This window comes from Mesocricetus auratus, unplaced genomic scaffold (assembly GCF_017639785.1).
Source record: "Mesocricetus auratus isolate SY011 unplaced genomic scaffold, BCM_Maur_2.0 Super-Scaffold_6730, whole genome shotgun sequence".
Taxonomy (NCBI): Eukaryota; Metazoa; Chordata; class Mammalia; order Rodentia; family Cricetidae; genus Mesocricetus; species Mesocricetus auratus.
In genome coordinates, this window is record NW_024429184.1 from 106,500,870 (window position 1) to 106,521,199 (window position 20,330).

The window sequence follows — 20,330 nt, forward strand, 5'->3', positions numbered from 1 at the left end:
AATAGTTCAAAGTCACTTCACTTTAAACAGTAGAATATTTTGTGTATTATCATATTTTCCACTAATCTGTAAGGAATACACAGAGAACACTTGAATGCATTCTCACCTTGTCAGTATTGTAGCGTCAAATATAGGGTGCCTCCCACTTTTAAAAATATCATCAGTTGTTTTGGTTATTTGCATGTTGTTGCTCAGTTTCTGAATAGCAATGCCTCTTTCATGCCAATAGGGCAGGCTCTGTTATAGGAGTTGGAACTGAAATTTCCTCTAATGTGGTGGGTTTTTCTGAAGGGAGTTGCCTGTTGTTTTGCTATTGAATTCTATCCCTTAGAAATCTGAGATTCCCAGGATCCAGTCCTGAGGCTTTTACCTTGAAGTACCACAATTTGATTTCTCAAGACTTCTGTTAACTCTCACAGTGCTGTATAAATGGTTAACTGACCATATTCTATTTGCTACTGTCTACAACACAACACTTCTTTTGTCTTTTTTTATTTAAATTAGAATCAAGGTTGCTTCACATGTCCATTCCAGCTCCCTCTCCCTTCCCTCCTCCCATGCCCTCCTACCACCACTCCAGCCCCCCACCCAGTCACCACTCCATTCCCCAGGGAGGGTGAGACCCTCCATGGGCAACATCCAGAGTCTGTCATTTCATTCAGTGCAGGGCCTAGGCCCTTCCCCAAGAGTCCAGATTAAGAAAGCATCCCTCATTGTGGGATGGGATGGACACCCAAAGTCCATTTGTATGCTAGGGATAAATACTGATCTACTACCCAAGACTCCATAAATTGCCTAGGCCTCCTCACTGACACCCATATTCAGGGGTCTGGATCAATCCCAAGCTGGCCTCTAAGCCATCAGTCTGGGGTCCAAGAGCTCCCCCCTTTTCAGGTCAGCTAAAATCTTGACCCAGTCTTGACCCCTTTGCTCATCACTCCTCCATCTCTGTCATCGGGTTCCAGGAGTTCAGTTCAGTGTTTACCTGTGGGTGTCTGCCTCTGTTTCCATCAGTCATTGGTTGAAGTTTCTAGGATGTCATACAAGGCTTTAGTCAAACTCATTATCAAGGAGGGGTATTTAAGGTAGTCTCTCCATTTTTGCTTATTTTCCCAGTTGGTGTCATCCTTGTCGATCTCTGGAAATCTCAGTAGTGCCAGATCTCTCCTCAAACCTATAATGACTCCCTCTATTATAGTATCTCATACTGCTCTCCTCTATTCTTCCTCCAACTCAACCCTCCTGCGCCCAATATCCTCCTCTCCCTTCCTCTTCTCCCCCTTTTTCCCAGCTCCCTCTCACCTCCCCCATGCTCCCAATCAATTGATTGTTCACAGTCAGTTACAACAAAAATTTTAATAATATGATTCTTACCATATTTATAAAAAATTACAACAGTAAATGTCATGTATATAAAATCCAAAAGCAGATTAACAAGGGAAAATAACAGCAATTCATATCTTATATAAGTTACTATATCTAATGGTCATAAGCATATATTCAAACATTAAAGCAGTCTTGTTTGTTTTATTAGCAGTTATGCATTGCGTGAAGTTTTGAATTCAAAATATGACATTTCTTTCCAGTACATCATGTACTTTAATTATATTCAGCCCCTCTCTTTCACTGTGTTTAGTCTCCCTTACCTCATTTCCCTTTGAACTAATATCCCCTCTCCCACTAGTCTATTTATACCTTCATGGGTCTTTGTCTCTCAGTCTCTCTCTGTCTCTCTCTCACACAGGTTTCCTTCTTGAATGCTTGGCTCTATTTTATTCATTGACATGTTTGTTTTTTGTGGCAGAAATGTATTGTTTTGATATTATGGCTATGTGGTGAGATTTGAGCACCTCTAGCATTGTTCTGTCAGCTCAGAATAAATTTTGATACAGGGGCCTTTTGTGTTTCCATAAGAATTTATCAATACCAAATTGTCAGACTTGAGGGCACAAATATGGATGATTTTATACATACTGAACGGGCTATATTTAGGAGTATATATGTATAGACATAAACAGAGATGCATATACAAAAATAATAAGAAATAAAGTCACAACTTGAAAGAGATCAGTGGGAGCTTTTGAAGGAGGAAAGATAGAGGGAAATCAGGTAATTACGTTATAATCACCAAAATAAAAAAAATTTAAAAAATAATGTCATTAGAATTTTAATGGGGATTAAAGTCAGTCTGCAGAGGTTTGTGAATGAGATTTCTTTTTTCATATTTTTTCTGCCAGTGAGTTTTTTACTAATGTAAATTGAAGTAATAGTTCTGTACATTGATTAAATATCTTGCTAATTTTCTAATTTGTCATTTCTGTATCTTATGCAATCTGTGATGTGTCCATATATTAAATCACATCACTTAAAAACAAGAATGATATCAATCATTGCTTTACTATCTGTATCCCCCTTACTTCTACCTGTTGCCTGAATCCTTCAACTCAGAATTAAAATACTATGTTGAAGAAGACATTTTGTCTTCATTCTTATTTTAAAAGAAATGCATTTTGCTTTGTCATTGTCAGTATGTCATTGACTGTGGGTTTGTCATCATTAGCCTTTATTATAGTGAGGTATGGATTTTCTGTGTCTCTTCTCTTCAGGTGTTTTTTTCTTTTTAATTTATTTTTCAATTTAAATTTAGATAAGAAACAAGGTTGCTTCACAAGTCAGTTCCAGGTCCCTCTCCCTTTCCCTCCCCTCCTCCCATGCCCTCCCCCCAACCCTCCCCCATTATCCCCTCATTTCCCCCAGGGAGGGTGAGGCCCTCCATGGGGATGTCCACAGTCTGTCATTTCATATACGGCAGAGCCTAGACCCTTCCCCAAGAGTTCAGGGTGAGAGTGCACCTCACATTGTTGGATGGGAATCCAGAGTCCGTGTGTATACTTGGGATGGGTACTGATCTGCTGCCCAAGGCTCAATAGATTACCTAGGCCTCCTCACTGGCACTCACATTCAGGGGGTCTTGATCAGTCCCATGCTGGATTCCCAGGCTGATGCCTGGGATTCCAGAGTTAACCTTTGTCAGGTCAGCTGTTTCTGGGGGTTAAACCAGCCCAGTCTTAATCCCTTTGGTCATCAGGTGTTTTTTTCAAATTCCATTTTTTAAAATTTTTTGAAAGCTACTTAACAGTAACTTTATTTTTTAATTTTCTCTTTTTTAATTGAAAATAGTTTCTTCCCTCACACAGTATATACTGACCACATGCTTCCCTTTTCTGTTCTTCCCATCACTCCCAGCACCCACCAACACTCTACCACCTTTTCCTCTGTACAAAAGAACAGGTCTTCAGGAGACCACAGCCAAACAGGACAAAAGATACAATAAGACAAGGCAAAAGCCCTCTCATTGATGCTGGACAGGACTATCCAATAGGATGAAAAGAGTCTCAAGAGCAGGAAAAAGCCCAGCTCATAGCCCTAACATATATGCAGAGAACCTGTAACTGACCCATGCAAGGCTCATGCTTGTCACTTCAGTCACTGTGACCCCATGTGAACCCTGCTCGGCTCACATGGGCCATTATCTGCTAGTGTCCTCCATCCCCTCTGACTCCTACAATGTTTCTTCCCCTCTTCCACAGGCCCCGTCTCCAAGGGGAGGGACCCAATTTAGACTCTGTCTCTCTCTGAATATTTTCTCACTATGCATCTCTGCACCTGCTTGCATCTTTTACTAGAGGATTCCTCTCTGATGTCAACTGCACAAGACACTAATCTTTGAATATAGCAGAATATCATTAGGAAAGAGTTCATTAACTTTTTTAACAAGATGTGTTTGGTTCTCTCCTAGGTCTATGGGATAACCCTTCTCTCGTTCCTGGTCATCTAGGCAGTGTAGGTCATGGGCTCCCTCTCCTAGTATGGGCCTCAAATTAAATCAAACATTTGTTGGCAACTCTCACACGTTCTGTGCCACCATTGGCCCAGCACGTTTACAGGCAGGACATTGTAGATTGAGAGTTTTGTGTTTGTGTTTGTGTCCAGGTTTCTCTTTCAGTAGTCTACAAAGAAAATAGAATGTAGGAGTGAAAGCTCCATGCAGACACTCACTTGACCTCTACATTCATGAGCTGTTGTTATGTTCAGTAAAGTCCAATGCCACAACTTCCACCTATTAGTTTTCATATAGAAGTCTTCTGTCATTGTGTCAGCCTGGATTCTATAGGGCTCACCACAAGACCCCTTAGTCAACAGCTCAAACAAATGTAGCCTAATTCCAACATCAAAAGCCTTGCCTGGCTACATAAGATGGCCAGTTCAGACTTGGTATCCTCCATTACTACAAATCCTCACTAGGGTCACCCTCATAGATTCCAGAAAGTTTACACTGCATTAGGTTTCCATATAGGCCTCAGTGCTCCCCAATTCCAGCAGTTTCTCACAGCTTTCTCATCCTCCATCATTCCCCAACACCTGATTCTTCCTAATTTTGTCCCCATCCACTCCAAATCTACTGGCAATATTTATTCTATTTCCCCTTCCCAGGAGATCCATGTGTCTCCCCTAGAGCCCTCCTCTTTATTTAATCTCTCTGGAGTGTAGCTTGATTAATTAACACATAATGTCCACTTATAAGTAAATACATAGCATATTTTGTATTTCTTCATGTAATAGCCCTGGCTATCCTGGAACTCATTTTTTAGATCAGGCTGGCCTTAACCTAAGAGATCTACCTGCTTCTGCATCCACAATGCTGGGATTAAACTTGAGTGCACCACATCCAGCTATGGTGTCATTAAAAAAACACTTTGATTTTCTTTTCTCTATTTATAGATTTAGTTATTATGAATACAGTGTTCTGCCTGCATGTATCCTTGCAGGTTAAAAGAGGGCACCATATTTCATTACAGAAGATTGTGGACTACCATGTGGTTGCTGAACTCAGGACATCTAGAAGACCAACTAGTGTTCTTAACCACTGAGTAATCTCTCCAGCCCTGATGTCATTTTTAACAACTGAAGAGTACTCCTTTGTACTCCTTTGTGTAAATGTGCCACATTTTCTTTTTTTCCTTCTTCAGTTTCAATTGAGGTTGTTTCCATTTTCTGGCCATTATGAATAAAGCTGCCATGAACATAGTCCAACAAGTGTCCTTTTGGCTGGATGGAGCCTCCTTTGAGTATATACCAAAGAGTGCTAAAGCTGGACCTTGAGGTAGGGAATTCCTTCCAGACTGATTTCCATAGTGGCTGTACAAGTTTGCACACCCACCAGCAATGATGGAGTGTTCTTGCCTTTCTCTCTCCATCCTTGCCAGAATGAGCTGTCACTTATTATATTCTATTTTTATATCTTTTTATTTTAATTTTAAATACCTTGTTTTACATGTCAATCCCAGTTCTCTCTACCTCCCCTCCTCCCAAACCTCCCCAACATCCCCCCCAGCCTCCCACCCTATCGCCATTTCCTTCCACATAGGGGATATCTAGAGTCTGTCATTTCACTCTTCTCTTGGGTACCATGCATATCTCTTAGATTCTTTCCTGTTTCCCAGACTCTCTGTCAGTAGAAGTGGAGACTGGCACTAGCATGATCCATGTCTAAAATCCATATATGAGTGAGTACATACCATGTTTGTCTTTTTGTGACTGGGTTACCTCACTCAGGATGGTTTCTTCTAGTGCCATCCATTTACATGCAAATATCACATTTTCTCTATCTACTCTTCAGTTGAGGGGCATCTAGGTTGCTTCCAGGTTTTGGCTATTAAAAATAATGCTGCTATGAACATAGTGGAGCAGATGCCCTTGTTGTATGAATTTTCCTCTTTTGGATATATGCCTAAGAGTGGAATTGCTGGGTCTCGTGGTAGATTGATTCCCATTTTCCTGAGGAATCTCCATACTGATTTCCAAAGTGGCCGTACAAGTTGGCACTCCCACCAGCAATGGAGGAGTGTTCCCCTTTCTCCACATCCTCTCCAGCATAAATTGTTGTTGGTGTTTTTGATTTTAGACATTCTGACAGGAGTAAGATGGTATCTGAAAGTTGTTTTGATTTGCATTTCCCGGATAGCTAAGGATGTTGAGCATTTTCTCAAGTGCCTCTGAGCCATTTTACACTACTCTATTGAAAATTCTCTATTCACTTCTGCAGCATTTCATTTCTCTCACTATTAGCAAGTGCACTGTACATTAAATTTCCAATAGGTTACTAGCCATCACTAGAAACAGTTTTCAATGACTCTAACCTCTAATTGCCTTCCCTTAGATGGCATTTGATTAAAGATTTTGCAGGAGTAACTGCCTAATGTTGGGAAGTGATAAGGAAAGGGTGGAGATAAAAGGTAAAAAGAATAGTTATAAAAACTTTGAGAATGTGAGCTAGGAAGACCTTCAAGTGGAGGCTGTCAACAGTGGATTCATCTTAGACTTTCTCTGTTTCCTGGGTTACTTTGGTAAAGTATTTATCAATATTTTTGTATTTTCACATAACTAGATTCTTGGTTCTTTGATCCTTTCTGTTCTTTTGACTTCTACTCAATCTAGATTCATATATAAATACTGTATCCTTGCCCTGTGACAGCACCAACTCATCTGATGTTGTTTATAACCAAGGGAAGAGCAGATTATGTTGTGGTTAACACATACTGAATGCAGGATCTGAGCAACCCTCATTTTCTTTTATGCCTAAATTTGCATAGTAACACTATTTCACAAATTTATATTTTAGAGAACATTTCTAGAGACTACATTGTAGTAATATTTTGACACGTCTACCAATTTGACGATAATATAGTTGTCATTCTTGTCAATTGCTGCCCTTTTACTAATAACATGATTTCTGTGTGTATTCATTACGAGAGTTTTGCTCTTAAAGTAGGCAGGTGGCACTTGGTATTCAGAACAATCAATATGCTGACCATGTTTGGCTGTACTTTATCTATTATCTCCCCTGATAGTTGATTATGGTAAACTGGGTTATTTGCTGACTGTTTTTCTTGTTAGTTCCTTTGGCTATAAATGGTGAATATATTTTTTATTAATATCATACACATGTGTGTTATATTTAATGTTTTGTCTTTTTGCTTTATGATAGTATCTAGAACAATCTATGGTAGGGGATCTACATACAATGAGATCTACAGATAATGTGTTTTTTTTGCATTTTTTTTTCAGTTTAAAGTTAGATTAGAAACAAGGTTGCTTCACAAGTCAGTTCCAGGTCCCTCTCCCTTTCCCTCCCCTCCTCCCATGCCCTCCTCCCTACCTCCCCCATTATCCCCTCATTTCCCCAGGGAGGGTGAGGCCCTCCATGGGGGTGTCCATAGTCTGTCATTTCATACAGGGCAGGGCCTAGACCCTCCCCCAAGAGTTCAGGGTGAGAGTGCATCTCACATTGTTGGATGGGAGTCCAGAGTCCGTGTGTATACTCGGGATGAGTACTGATCTACTGCCCCAAGGCTCAATAGATTGCCTAGGCCTCCTCACTGACACCCAAATTCAGGGGGTCTTGACCAGTCCCATACTGGATTCCCAGGCTGATGTCTGGGATTCAAGAGTTAACCTTTGTCAGGTCAGCTGTTTCTGGGAGTTAAACCAGCCCAGTCTTAATCCCTTTGGTCATCAGTCCTCCCTCTCTGTTACTGGCTTTCTTGAGTTCAGCTCATTGCTTAACCATGGGAGTCTGCCTCTTCTTCCATCAGCCACTGAATGAAGTTTCCAGATAATGTGTTTTATAGTCCTTACTTGAGAAAATTTTGAAATAATGTAAATGGAATTTTCCATGTTTTTAGATCAGAACAAAGTGAGTTTGATGATGACTGCCTTGGAAACTTATTATGGATGAGGAACCTTAGAATGGCCATGAACAATCCCAAACTGTGAATTCTAAACCATTCCCTCATCTCTTATGAAGAGGTGGCAAGGGATGAAAGTTTCACTATGATGTTTTGGAAGTTCTTGGTAGGAGATCTCAGTGTTCATAGCTGGTGGCTATTGTATCTTATTCTCAGATACTTAACAGTGAGAAAGGTAGGAGGAAGCAAGTTGGCAAGGCTATCTAATTCTGCAGCAGGATGAAGGTCTGAAACTAGTAAGCAAGACTAGAGAAACTATCTATCTTGGAGAAGATGATTCACTATAGTTGAGCAATTATAAATCTTTCTGAGCTGTTGCTCTTCATGGATATAACTCATGTTTTTTTTTCCATTGTAGGGATTTTTCCTGGCTTATAACACTCTCATGTCAAAGGGAATATTTCAAGTTACCTTATACTTCATAAAACACATCCTGAAAATATTCTGAAAGATTGTTTTCTTCACCCACAGGGGTGAACATGCCTCTTTATAATCTCCTTCATTTGTAGCACATGCTAAGTTTGACAGAGTGTAAAGACAAAGGTCATACAAAGCATTGTAAGAGAAATTCCATCCAGTGAGTAGGTTATATATCAATCTTTTGCTTAAGCTTTCAAAGTTTCAAAACAACCCAAATATTTCTTTTCCTTTTACTAAAATGATTCCCAAGTGTATCTTGGGGCATGCCCAACTGTTAAGAAATAATAATGACCTGTGTGTTTCCATGTCTAGAGGTATATTGACTTTACTTATATGCTGCTCAATAGTAATATTTAGATTATAAAATATGGAGCAGAGTTGAATTAAAAAGAGCATTCAGTTTAGTTAGGTCAGGAGTAACATGATTCTCAATAATAATATTGATTTAAGAGAGAACATCCCATATGCAGAAATATTAAATATGGAAATGCAGGAATAAGATGTAGTTCATGGTAGAGTATTTGCTGAGTATGCACAAGGCCTTGAGTTGCACCTACATTTATCCAAATGCACACACATGTGAAAAAGAATCTTGAAAGAGATGAATTTTTCTCATCCATTCTATTAGCTATTTTTAACTATTTATAACAAATTACAGCAGATTTAGGGCTTGAGCCAGCACAGCTATATTAGTTCACAGTTTGTCAAGGTCAGACATTAGTGCCAGGTTGGACGGGTCTAGGGCTCAGGTTCTCAAGTTGTCAGCCAGTGCTAGGAGACAGCTGGACTTTGGAGATGGGAGTCTTCTAGAAATTCACATTGTTTTGGCAGAATTCATTTCCTTGCAGCTGCTGGATTCATGGAGAGACTGTCTCTATGGCCAGCAGGAAGTTGCGCTTCACTTTCTTTTAAAAGGTTTACCTGATTAAGTCAGCCCTGCCTGTTATAATCTCTATTTGGGCTTGTTATTTGCCTACTTGTTAGTGAGCTAATTGTAAAAATAATACCCTGTCACATTTCCAAGTCCTGACCACATTCACGAGCAAGGTGCTACAGAGGATGTATGCACCATAGGATGGAGTATCTTAGAATTCTGCACACCATACTATTTGAGATAAAGTTTTTAAATAATGAACTTCTTTAAAAAGTGGCTAGGTAAGTGAAAAGCCAGTTATTTGGTATTTTAAGCTTTTCCATTTTCATTTATCCACTGTCTTGGCTATTGTCACCCAAAGCAATGAACTCAAAATGTGATCAGTAAGTCTAAGTTCATTTCCACCTGATCTGCCTAGCATTCCCATTATCCATCTGTGAACCACTGATGATATACAAAGCATTTCCTTGGAAGGCTGGTTTCCTTAGAGTGATGAGAAACCCTGTGGCAAGCACAGGTCTGTGGTTAACATGTGCTAACTACTCAGCTTTTTCTTTGAGCACACAACCTGTTTCTGATTCTGTCCCCTATAATTGATGATATTTGACCTACAGGATAACACCAAAGAAAAACAAAATCAGAGTAGAATGGATTTTCTTCATGCAGACAATATTGCCATGTCCCCATGGGAATCCCCTGTTGAATCTTCTTTTCTTTGCATTTCCAATGTGGCAGCGTGGCTTTAGAAGACTTTCTACCCCTTTCATTCATTCAGTTGAGGCACACAGTCAAAAGGGTGAGCAATCACCTTTTGTCCACATTGACCCCTCTTCCTTCTTCTTTATGTCGTGGCCAATTCGCATTACTTTTTGCTCATTTTCCACATGCTCCTTGACTTGCCTGATTCCTCTCTGTGGCCAATACTTCATAATGTGATGACTCAAACTTATGTCAGAGTAACCCTCAGGTTCCTGCTGCCTGTTGTATTCTTTCAGGTTTACTGAATTGCACAGTATCTCCACAGCTCATCATCAGTATCATCTGATCTGCTTCCTGAGTGTGATGTCAACTCGCAAAGATGGGATCAGGCAGAATTCCAGGAGCCAGAGTGAGAGCGTCTGCTGGCTGGCTGCTTTGCCTGCACACCTGAAGGAATGATGGAATTAAGAATTGCTGCAGTCAGCTCACATGATGAAGATAAAAGTGATAATTATCCTGGTGGTAATTTGAATTAGTCAACTAAATCTTTGTTGTGCTGAGATGCTCTAGCAATAGAATTTGAGATGTTTAATCTGTTGGGGTTTTGCCAATTTAACGAAATGAAAGGTAGTGGGGATTTTTTTCCAAATGAAGACAAATCGATATAATTTTACACATAGAAATCCCAGCACATGTAGAACCAGAGTGTTAGGCAGAACCACAAATAAAATTCAGTACAACAATCAGTTCTGCAGCTGGCTAGGTGCAGCTCCACTATAGGAAGGGGACATGGTGTGTTCACATGGATGTTACAGTGAACTGGCATCATGAAAATGGCCCTCTTCGATTTTGATAATGTGTGGCTTTTTGCACAAATATAAATAAGAACTGGGCTTTCACCAGGCCCTCTATAGAGCACTCCTATTTTGTCAGTTGAGGAGTTTCTATTAAGGAAGCTGTTGAGGGACACATGTGTTGGTACACTGGTGACTTAAGTTCTAACCCATCATACTGGAAGTGGCAGGCCCCTTGAAATAGTCAAGAAATTCTAAGGATTTGTAGGATTTAGTGTGAATTCAAATCAATAAGGACTTAATATTTCAAAAATTGAGCTGAATCTTTATTAGAAAAATTTTGATACATTAATAAAAGTATGATAAGTAATGCCTTCGCTTTAAAAATTCATTAGTTTCTGTTAATTTAAAAATGAGTTTTAGGACATTATTATCAATGTGTTTCAGGTTTATCTTCCGGTCATATTCATCCCCATTCTTCCCCTATCATCTTCTTCTCTTGGAATCAACTGATCTCAAGTAGCCCCTCTTCTACTTTAATGTCTTAATTTATTTACATCTGGGTTTTAGATATGAAAGGAAAAATGTACTTGTTTTTTGTTTTTCTTTTTAACTCCGACTTACATTAACAATCTTCAGTTCCATTCATTTTCCCTCAAATGACTTAGTTTTATTCTTTTTAAAGGCTGAACAATGTTTCATAGTATATCCAAAACCTTTTCTTTAGTCAAACATTTATTGTTGGACCCCTATGCTAAGTCCATGAGGTCACACTCATGACATCCTTGTGCTGTTGCCTTTGTCCGTATTTGTAGATGTCAGTAGCATATGACTTTTAGAAATCCAACTATTGTCAATGAAACCTCTTATATAATATAATTGTAGGGCCAAAATGCAATTAACTTGTCATATGTTTTACACCAGTACATGAGGACAAAATATTATCTAAATTTGTTACTCTGAGTATTTCAGAAAGTTGTATATTCATGTGTTTTCAAGGCTTCTGAGGCTACACTATGAATATCTATCTTACCAGAGAATATTCTCTGTTTCTGCTCCTCGATGATAGTTTAGTTTTTTAATATTTCTGGGACTAATTAAAATTATTGATAATTCTGAATATTGACATAGACAATTGAGTTCCAAGATCTGTATTTCCCATTTATATATAAAAATAAAACAAATCTTATTTCTTGACTATTTCATTGTCTGCCATAATATTAAATAAATGGTCAAAATAGATAGGCTACATTATGGTATATAATTTTATTGGTTTTATAAATTACTCTTGTGAAGCAGAAAATAGAAAGTAGTCTTGGTTTCTAATGTTCAGTTTTCAAGAGTAACTATTATCAAATTCAGATATTCTTTGAAAAGAATAAAAAGATATTATAATACTATTTTTAGCCTACAAAACGGGAAAATGTATTTGTTAAATAATCAGGTGATTTGAGGTTATTATTTAAAATATGTATGGAACCCAAGCAAATTAATAGGAGACCGAAAATGACCTGGTTATAAAGGTCATTTTTCAAAAATACTATATACAAATGAACAACAAGCTACTATAATTACTCAAAATCATCAGTTCTCAGAGAAATACAAATAATTATAATGGGATTTCATCTCTAGGTGAAATGGGCACTATAAAACAACAAATTACATTATGTTACTAAGATGGGGGAAAGGGAGAGAATGGTGTTGGAAATTCAAATGTGTCCAGCCATTCTGCAGTTTGAATGTGTCTAAAATATTAAAACTAGATCTGCTACATGATTGGGTAATCTTATTTCTGAGTATCTGTCCAAAACAGTATGTCACAGAGACATGAACACTACTCTAACAGTTACAACATTACTCACAGAAGCCAAGTCATGTAAAGAATCCAAATGTCTATATCAAATGTGTGAATAAAGAAAACATAGTCTGTGGGTCACAGTAGAGTGCTATTCAGTCACAGAGAGGAGAAAATGGTGTTATTTGTGAGACCATAGATCAAACATGAGGACATTTTACTAGGGAAATAAACCATCTGTTGAAAAACAAACACTGCATAATATTGTACCTTGCATTGCATATAAAAATGTCAAATTCTGCTTCCATCCATTTGGACTTAAGTTTTGTGCATAGCGATAGACATGGGTCTATCTGCAGTCTTCTACATGCCAGCATCCAGTTATGCTAGTACCATTTGTTGAAGATGCTTTATTTTTTCAATTGTATAATTTTAGCTTCTTTGTCAAAAATCAGGTTCGTAGGTTTGTGGGTTAATACCAGGGTTTTAAATTTGATTCCATTGTTCTACCTATCTATTTTTGTGCCAATACCAAGTTGGTTTCAGGACTATAATAGAGCTTGAAGTCAGGTTTTGTGTTGCCTTCAGAAGTTTCTTTATTGTACAGGATTGTTTTGGCTATCCTGGGTCCTTTGTTTTCCCATATAAAGTTGATTATTGTTCTTTCAAGGTCTGTGAAGAACTGTGCTGGTATTTTGATGGGGATTGGATTGAATCAATAGATTGCTTTTGCCAAGATTGTCATTTTTACTATGTTGATCCTATCTATCCAAGAACACGGGAGATCTTTCCATTTTCTAAACACAGAACTGAACTCCTGGAATCCAGTTGCAGAGAGGGAGGAGTGATAAGCAAAGGGGTCAAGACCAGACTGATGAAACCCACAGAAACAGCTGATCGGAACAAGGGGGAGCTCATGGACCCCAGACTGATGGCTGAGATGCCAGCATGGGACTGATCCAGACCTCTTAAATTTGGATGTCAGTGAGGAGGCCTTGGCAATCTGTGGGGCCTCTGTTACTAGATCAGTATTTATCCTTAGCATACAAATAGACTTTGTTAGCCAATTCCATATAGAGGGATACTCTGTCAGCCTTTGAAGATTCCCCATGGAAGGCCTTACCCTCCCTGGGGATTAAAAAAGGGAATAGAGTAGGGAGTTAGTGGTTAGTGGTGGGCAGGTGAGGAGGGAAGGAAGAGGGAAGTGGGATTGACATGCAAAACAATCTTGTTTCTAATTTAAATAATGAAATAGAAAATAATGTACAAATAAAAATCAAATACAGTTGCAGAGCTGAGGCTGTTGGTGGCCAGTGGCTGAGGCTGACAGCAATGTTGGCAGGGATTGGAAGGATAGATGTTGGTAAATGGGCATAACTGAAATGAAGCTTCGGGAGTGACACTTTCTCTTCTTTTATACTTTGTTGGAACATCAGTTGGAGGGGTTACTGAAACAGCTTAATGTACATTTTCTTCCTCATTCTATTGGTTACTATTTTCACCTCAGGTTTTGTCAGTTTCTCGAATAATTTCTTCTGGAAAGGCCAGAGCTCTGAATTCTTTTCACCTGGTTCCAAAAAGGTAAGTATAGGAATATAGGCCAATAAAGTCTATAAGAAACTGATTTATCTTGAGATAACTTGCTCAAAGTTTGTTATATGAGATTACAGAACATAGCATGATCAACCATTTTACATACCGAAAAATCTAGGTTATCCTCAAGCTTATGAAGTCTCAATCTTGTATAAACTGAAAATAAATAAAACTACAAATGGACATAAATACACAATAACTTGCGATAAGGGTAAGAAAATAAATTACAAGTTGCCAATTTTGAAAGTTTAATAGTACGAGAAAAACTATAAATTCAAGAATGGGACTGGATAAATAGAAGAGACATTTAAAAGCATTCAATGATCTTGCAGAGAACTGAGGTCTGTTCCCACCAACTCTATCAGGAGACTCATATCTCTAACTGCAGCTCCAAGGGCTCCAATACTCTCTTCTTGACTTTACACACACACACACACACACACACACACACACACACACACACACACACACACAACACACACACACACAAACACCCCTCACACAACACATACAACACACACACACACAAACACACACACACACACTCCCACACACAAACACCCCACACACACATACAAATACACCTTAAAATTTTTTAAAACATTAACAAATCAGAAGAAAGCTATCATATTTATTTTTTATTTTAGAAGCACTGTTATTTACATATCAGTCCCTCTATTCCCTCGCCCTCCCATCCTCCTATGTTCCTCATTTACCCCCCCAACCTACCCTCTACCCACTCCCCAAGGATAGTGAGACCCTCCATGTGGGGGGCATCAAAGTCCCTCACATCATCTGCGGGAGGGCCTAGTACCCCTTTCTTGTATCTGGGCTGCAATAGTTTCCCTCCATAGGCAATGGGCTCCCAAAATCCATTTGTGCTCTAGGGATAAACACTGACTCCACTGTTAGAGGTCCCATAGATTGCCCTGGCCTCCTGGCTTACACCCACATTCAGAGGGCTTGGTTCTGTCCAATGTCCATTGTTCCCTAGCTTTATAACTAGGGTCTCTGTGCTCTCACTAGATCAGGTCACCTCATTCTACAGTTTTCTCCAGCACAATTTTGGATCCTTTGTTCCTCCCTCCTCTGTCTCTGCAACTGGATTCCAGGAGTATGGCTCAGTGTTTAGCTGTGGGTGCCTGTTTCTGATTAGATCAGCTACTGGATGTAGGCTCTAGGAATGGCAACCAAGGTAGTCATCAATCATTATAGGGGTAGGGCATCAAAGGCAGCCTCTTCAATACTTCCTAGATTCTTTTTTTTGATATTTTAATTTAAATTAGAAACAAGCTTGTTTCACATGTCAATCCTAGCTCCCTCTTCCTCCACTCATGCCTGTCCTCCTCCAGACCTTCTAACCCCCACCATGAGGGATCTCCAGACTCTGTCATTTCATTCAGGGCAGGGCCTAGCCCCCCCCATGTGATGAGAGAGCATCCTCTATGTGGAATGGGCTCCCAAAGTCCATTTGTATGCCGGGGTTAAATACTGATCTACTACCTGAGTCCCCATAGATTGCCATGGCCTCCTCACTGACATCCAAATTTAGGGGGTCTGGATCAGTCCCATGCTGGCCTCTCAACCATCAGTTTGGGGTCCATGAGCTCCTCCTTGTTCAGATCAGCTGTTTTACCAGCCCAGTATTGACCCTTTTGCTCATCACTCCTCCGTCTCTGCAACTGGGTGCCAGGAGTTCAGTTCACTGTTTAGCTATGGGTATCTGCCTCTGCTTCCATCAGCCACTGGATGAAGGCTCTAGGATGGCATATAATGTAGTCATCAATCTAGTTATCGGGGAAGAGCTTTTAAGGTACCCTCTCCAATATTGCTTAGTTTGCCAGTTGGTGTCATCCTTGTAGATCTCTGGAAAACACACTAGTACCAGATTTCTCATCCAATCTATAATGACTCCCTCTATTATGGAATCTCTCATCCTATTTTCTTCTGTTCTTCCCCTGATTCAACCTTCCTGCTCCCCCATGTCCTCCTCTCCCCTCCTCTTCTCCCCTTCTCTTTTTCCCAGCTACCTCTCCCCTCCCCCATACTCCCAATCTCCTCAGGAGATCCTGTTCCATTCCCCTTCTTTGGGATACCATGCATATCTCTCTTAGGGCCCTCCGTGTTTCCCAGACTCTCTGCCACTGGGATTCACTGCCTGCATTCTTAATTGGGGTCATCCCTGTGGATTCCCTAGAATTTCTCTTGGTTCAGTCCTCTCTCCAAACCTATACTGGCTCCCTCTATCAAGGCATCTCCTTTCTTGCCATCATGTATTCCTCCTCTGTCTTAGTTCTTCTGTTCTCTCTTGTTCTCCTCCCCTCTTCCCTTCAGACCCTCTCCCCTTCCCACCTCATGTTTCAACCATAATTGTCTATTTGCTATTTCCTACTTGTTTCAGCTTCAAACTTGACTACCACTATAATTTTTTTCATGTTAGAGAGACAATGCAGTTTGTATTCAACTTTGTCTTTACATTATTTTACAATTTTTATTTTTTCTTTCAGCTTCATAATTCCCTATTCTAATGACAAGTAAATGAATTATTGCTATCAAATACTAGAAAGTGTATTCAAACATTTCTTTTGTCACTGATATCCTCACTGGGGGATTTCTTACATCATATATGTTTTATGGTTTGCAATTCAACCATTTTCTCTGTTATTTATATTCTTCCAGGGTTAGCTTCAATAAAATATGCTAATAGTTCAGTGGGATTTCTGTTTCAAGATTTTCTGTCTCAGAGATAAAATGTGCTAATGCAGCTAATTTAGGAAATAACTCTGGCACGCATATCTATTGCAGGGCATATAGACATAACTCAAATATCTGTATCTAGAAGAGTAGAGGTCGAGACAGATATGGCTGTACTATTTCTTTTTTTTTTTTTTGGTTCATTCAAAAATTTATTGATCAGCTAAGGATACAAAGGTATTAAAACATGGTCAAAGATGAGGCATATGCACAAGTGTAGAAAGCAGTAAAGTCTGTATCACAGAGTGAAAGAAAAATGCTTTAGGAAAACAAAAGATTGCTTCCAACGTGCAAGGGGGGAAATGGATGGCCAATCAGGAAAGGGGATTGAGATTAAAATAGAAGACTTCAGTCTGGATTGTTGATGGTACTCAGTATGGGCTATATTTGTTTCTCCTTTTCCTCTTTCCCCATCTTTGGGCTTAATTTACCAGTAGTGCCCAGGACTGTTCAATGCGCTTTTTCTATACTTGCTTGCATTTTTGCCTTAATGTCTTCTACAGAACTAGGTCCTTTTGGGGTTTTAGGAGTTTTTTCCTGTTTTTTGAAGGACTCTTGACCTTTTGATCTTGGTGTTGACGGTTTTAAGTCTTTTCCATTTTGGTTTGATTTTTGTGCATTTTTGGCTGGGGTATCTCGTACAGATTTCTTCACTGGAACTTTTTCTTCAGCTTCTTCATCATCAAAATCATCATCATCATCATCATCCTCATCGTCCTCATCATCCTCTTCCTCATCTTCATCAATTTTTACTTTTTTCTGTGGAACCTTGCTACCACCTCCAGGAGCAGACCGCTTGCCAGACATACTTAAGAGTTTCACATCCTCCTCATCTTCATCTTCTGACTCGGCATCCTCCTCTACAGCTACTAGGTGCTGTCCACTAATGTGCACAGGCCCTGAACCACACTTCAACCGTAAGACCACAGGTGGTGTAATTTCAAAGCCCCCAAGGGAAACTGTTGGTTGTACAGACATTTTCAAAGTTGCCAGTGTTACTTTAATTGGACTGCCTTCATAGTTCATTGCTTCTGCCTCTACGATGTGTAATTCATCTTTTGCTCCTGCCCCTAAACTAACCGTTCTTAGTGACAACTGGTGTTCATTCTCATCATTATCCACCTTAAAGTGGTAATCTTTGTCAGCATTTAGTTCACAACCGAAAAGGTAGTTCTGTGGCCTAAGAGGGCTCATGTCCATGTCCATCGAGTCTTCCATGAGGTGGAGGTGCACACTTCGGTGTGAGAGAAGTCGGACGGAGGAAACTGCCTGCTGCTCCTGAGAACAGACACGCAGGACGGAATCACGCCAGGAGGCTGTACTATTTCTATAGAACCAATTAAACCAATCACAGTTGTTCCCAGCCCCACTGTGTTCAGTCTTATTTTTTCCTATTTCCATGATAAAGTACCCTGACAGCAACAATGAAAGGAATAAAGGTCTCTGTCTTAGTGTAGTAGAGGGACATGGTCCACCATGAGAGGAAGAGATGGAGAAGGCAGGCAGGCTTGAGAGCAAGATCAGGAGTTTAGTTGGCTACACTCTACTCAAACTCAGGAAACAGAGAGCAAACAGGAAGTAGGGGCAAACAGTAAAGTGTATAGACCGATCCCTAAAGACTCATTTCCTCCAGTGGGGCTTACCTGTAAAATGTTCAATAATCTTGCTGAAGAACAACATCAGCAAGCACCAAGAGGGTCATTTCTCTTGAACCATGGTGCCAAGCAGATGCGGTTCTACATGGGAAGTGTGGTAAAGGGTGAAACTGAGTAGAAGAGACAGCAATCTTTACTAATTTTGGTTAAAGTGCCCTACTTTTATTCATTTTACATATATTCAGAAAGGATATTCCCAAGGAAAACTTTGACCTTTAAGATACATTAGCATTTGGGGTAAGTCCCATCTGAGGTAGATGTTAAAAGGGAGGCATAATGTTCTATTATTTGTTATCAGAAAACTGTTACAAGACAATAGTAAATGCCATGAAAGAACGAAAGACGTCTGTTAGCACTGACATCAAAATCATCAGATGTCTCAAGAATTCACAAGATGAACCTTTGGGGTCAAAGCCTGTTTACTGCTGCATTTTGTAAACTGAATCACACATCCTTTGTGACTTTGCAAGAATCTTCATAGTTTTACATGATCTCTATTCACAATGATTAATACTTGGAGCAGGAGTAAAGGAAGGGTTATTCCTCCATTTTCTACTAAATTTCAGTTATTATTCAATCTCTAAATTTCCTGTCAGCCGAGATTTTAATTATTTATACTTTATTTGCCATTAAAATGAAACTTAATATCTCACTTTTATTTCCATAGCTTATATTTGGTTCCATTTAAATTTAAGTGCCACAAAGGAGTGGGCAATGTTTATTTCCTTCATTTTGTTTACTATCTGCACTGCTGACCTTATACTGGTCACTCAATAAATACTGCTACCCTGGTAGCAGTAATATATGAATGTCATGTCTTCATTTAATCACTTAATTTGTTTACTTTGAACACTGGACATTTATTTTAAATCATCAGTTTAGAATGTTTGGAAGGAATAAAATGTGCCTAGAGTTTAGAGGAACTGTGGTATTCTTTTTTTTTTCTAATTGATTTTCTTTGATTTAACATTGCAGGCGTGTTAAATCAAACTTGTGCATAAACATAAGTTGAACGCAGTTAAAATTACTGCTATTAGTTGGAACTTTTTATGTTTCATTTTATTTTGAGTATTTGCAAACTTTGTTTCTTACAACGTTTGATGTTTGCCTCTAAATTTCTCAATTAAATAAAAAATGTATTTCAGTATTTACTTTCTCTAATTTACGTTTTAGACAATATGCATTCTGAGAGACTGAGCAAGATTTTATTGCTATCTTTGCATTTCCTCTTTCCCTGATTGTTTGATGGATTATAGCATGATATTTATTCTAATTAATGCTTATTTTGTTCATTTTACCCTTTTTTGTGTGATGACTTAACTTGTCATGGTTGCACATGCCTATAATCCCATACCTGCAGCAAATCAAGAAAGAGAATTGTGAATTTGAGGTGAAGTCTGAAAAACATGAGTTTGAATCTAGCGTAGCCTATGTTTTATGTTTGTTTAATAATGCATATGTAAATAAATGCCTGGATGCACATAAATAATTTGAATAAAATTATATCACTAAGGGTGGTAATGTTTCCCAGAGTAGCCAAGGATTAGAAAACAAAAACGCTAGTCCCAGAGCATGGGAAATATCCCTTCATATTGTTGGACAGAGAGATTCAAGAAGGTCTCCATATATGTGACAAATAGTTATATCAATGATGTCTTAAAAACATGATCACCTAAACAAGGATAGAGGATATATCATAAGGTCCTATTCCTAGAAGATAAGTCATATGTAATTATAGATGCTAAGACAGGGATGAGCCCCCTGGTATGTTATCTCAAGTAGGCAGTGCTAAAGATATGTACTCATGAGCAGTACTAAATTCAGCAGTGAATTTTTGTATGTGTATGCACATATATATATTCACTCACTCACACATACACACACACACACACACACACATATATATATATAAAACAATTGTGAAGGGCTTATGAATTT

At 39.0% G+C, this 20,330-nt stretch overlaps 1 protein-coding gene across 1 annotated transcript; it reads right to left on the bottom strand.

The window, feature by feature from the left end:
* Positions 1–16,954: 16,954 nt before the first annotated feature.
* Positions 16,955–18,045, bottom strand: LOC121138874 (nucleophosmin-like). Its single transcript, XM_040741837.1, has one exon. It carries the CDS (start codon positions 17,953–17,955, stop codon positions 17,188–17,190), a length of 768 nt encoding a protein of 255 aa, XP_040597771.1. The 5' UTR covers positions 17,956–18,045; the 3' UTR covers positions 16,955–17,187.
* Positions 18,046–20,330: the final 2,285 nt, after the last annotated feature.

Bases quoted from the DNA above. Each gene is read 5' to 3' on its own strand.
- LOC121138874 (XM_040741837.1), bottom strand. From the start codon at position 17,955: ATGGAAGACTCGATGGACATGGACATGAGCCCTCTTAGGCCACAGAAC.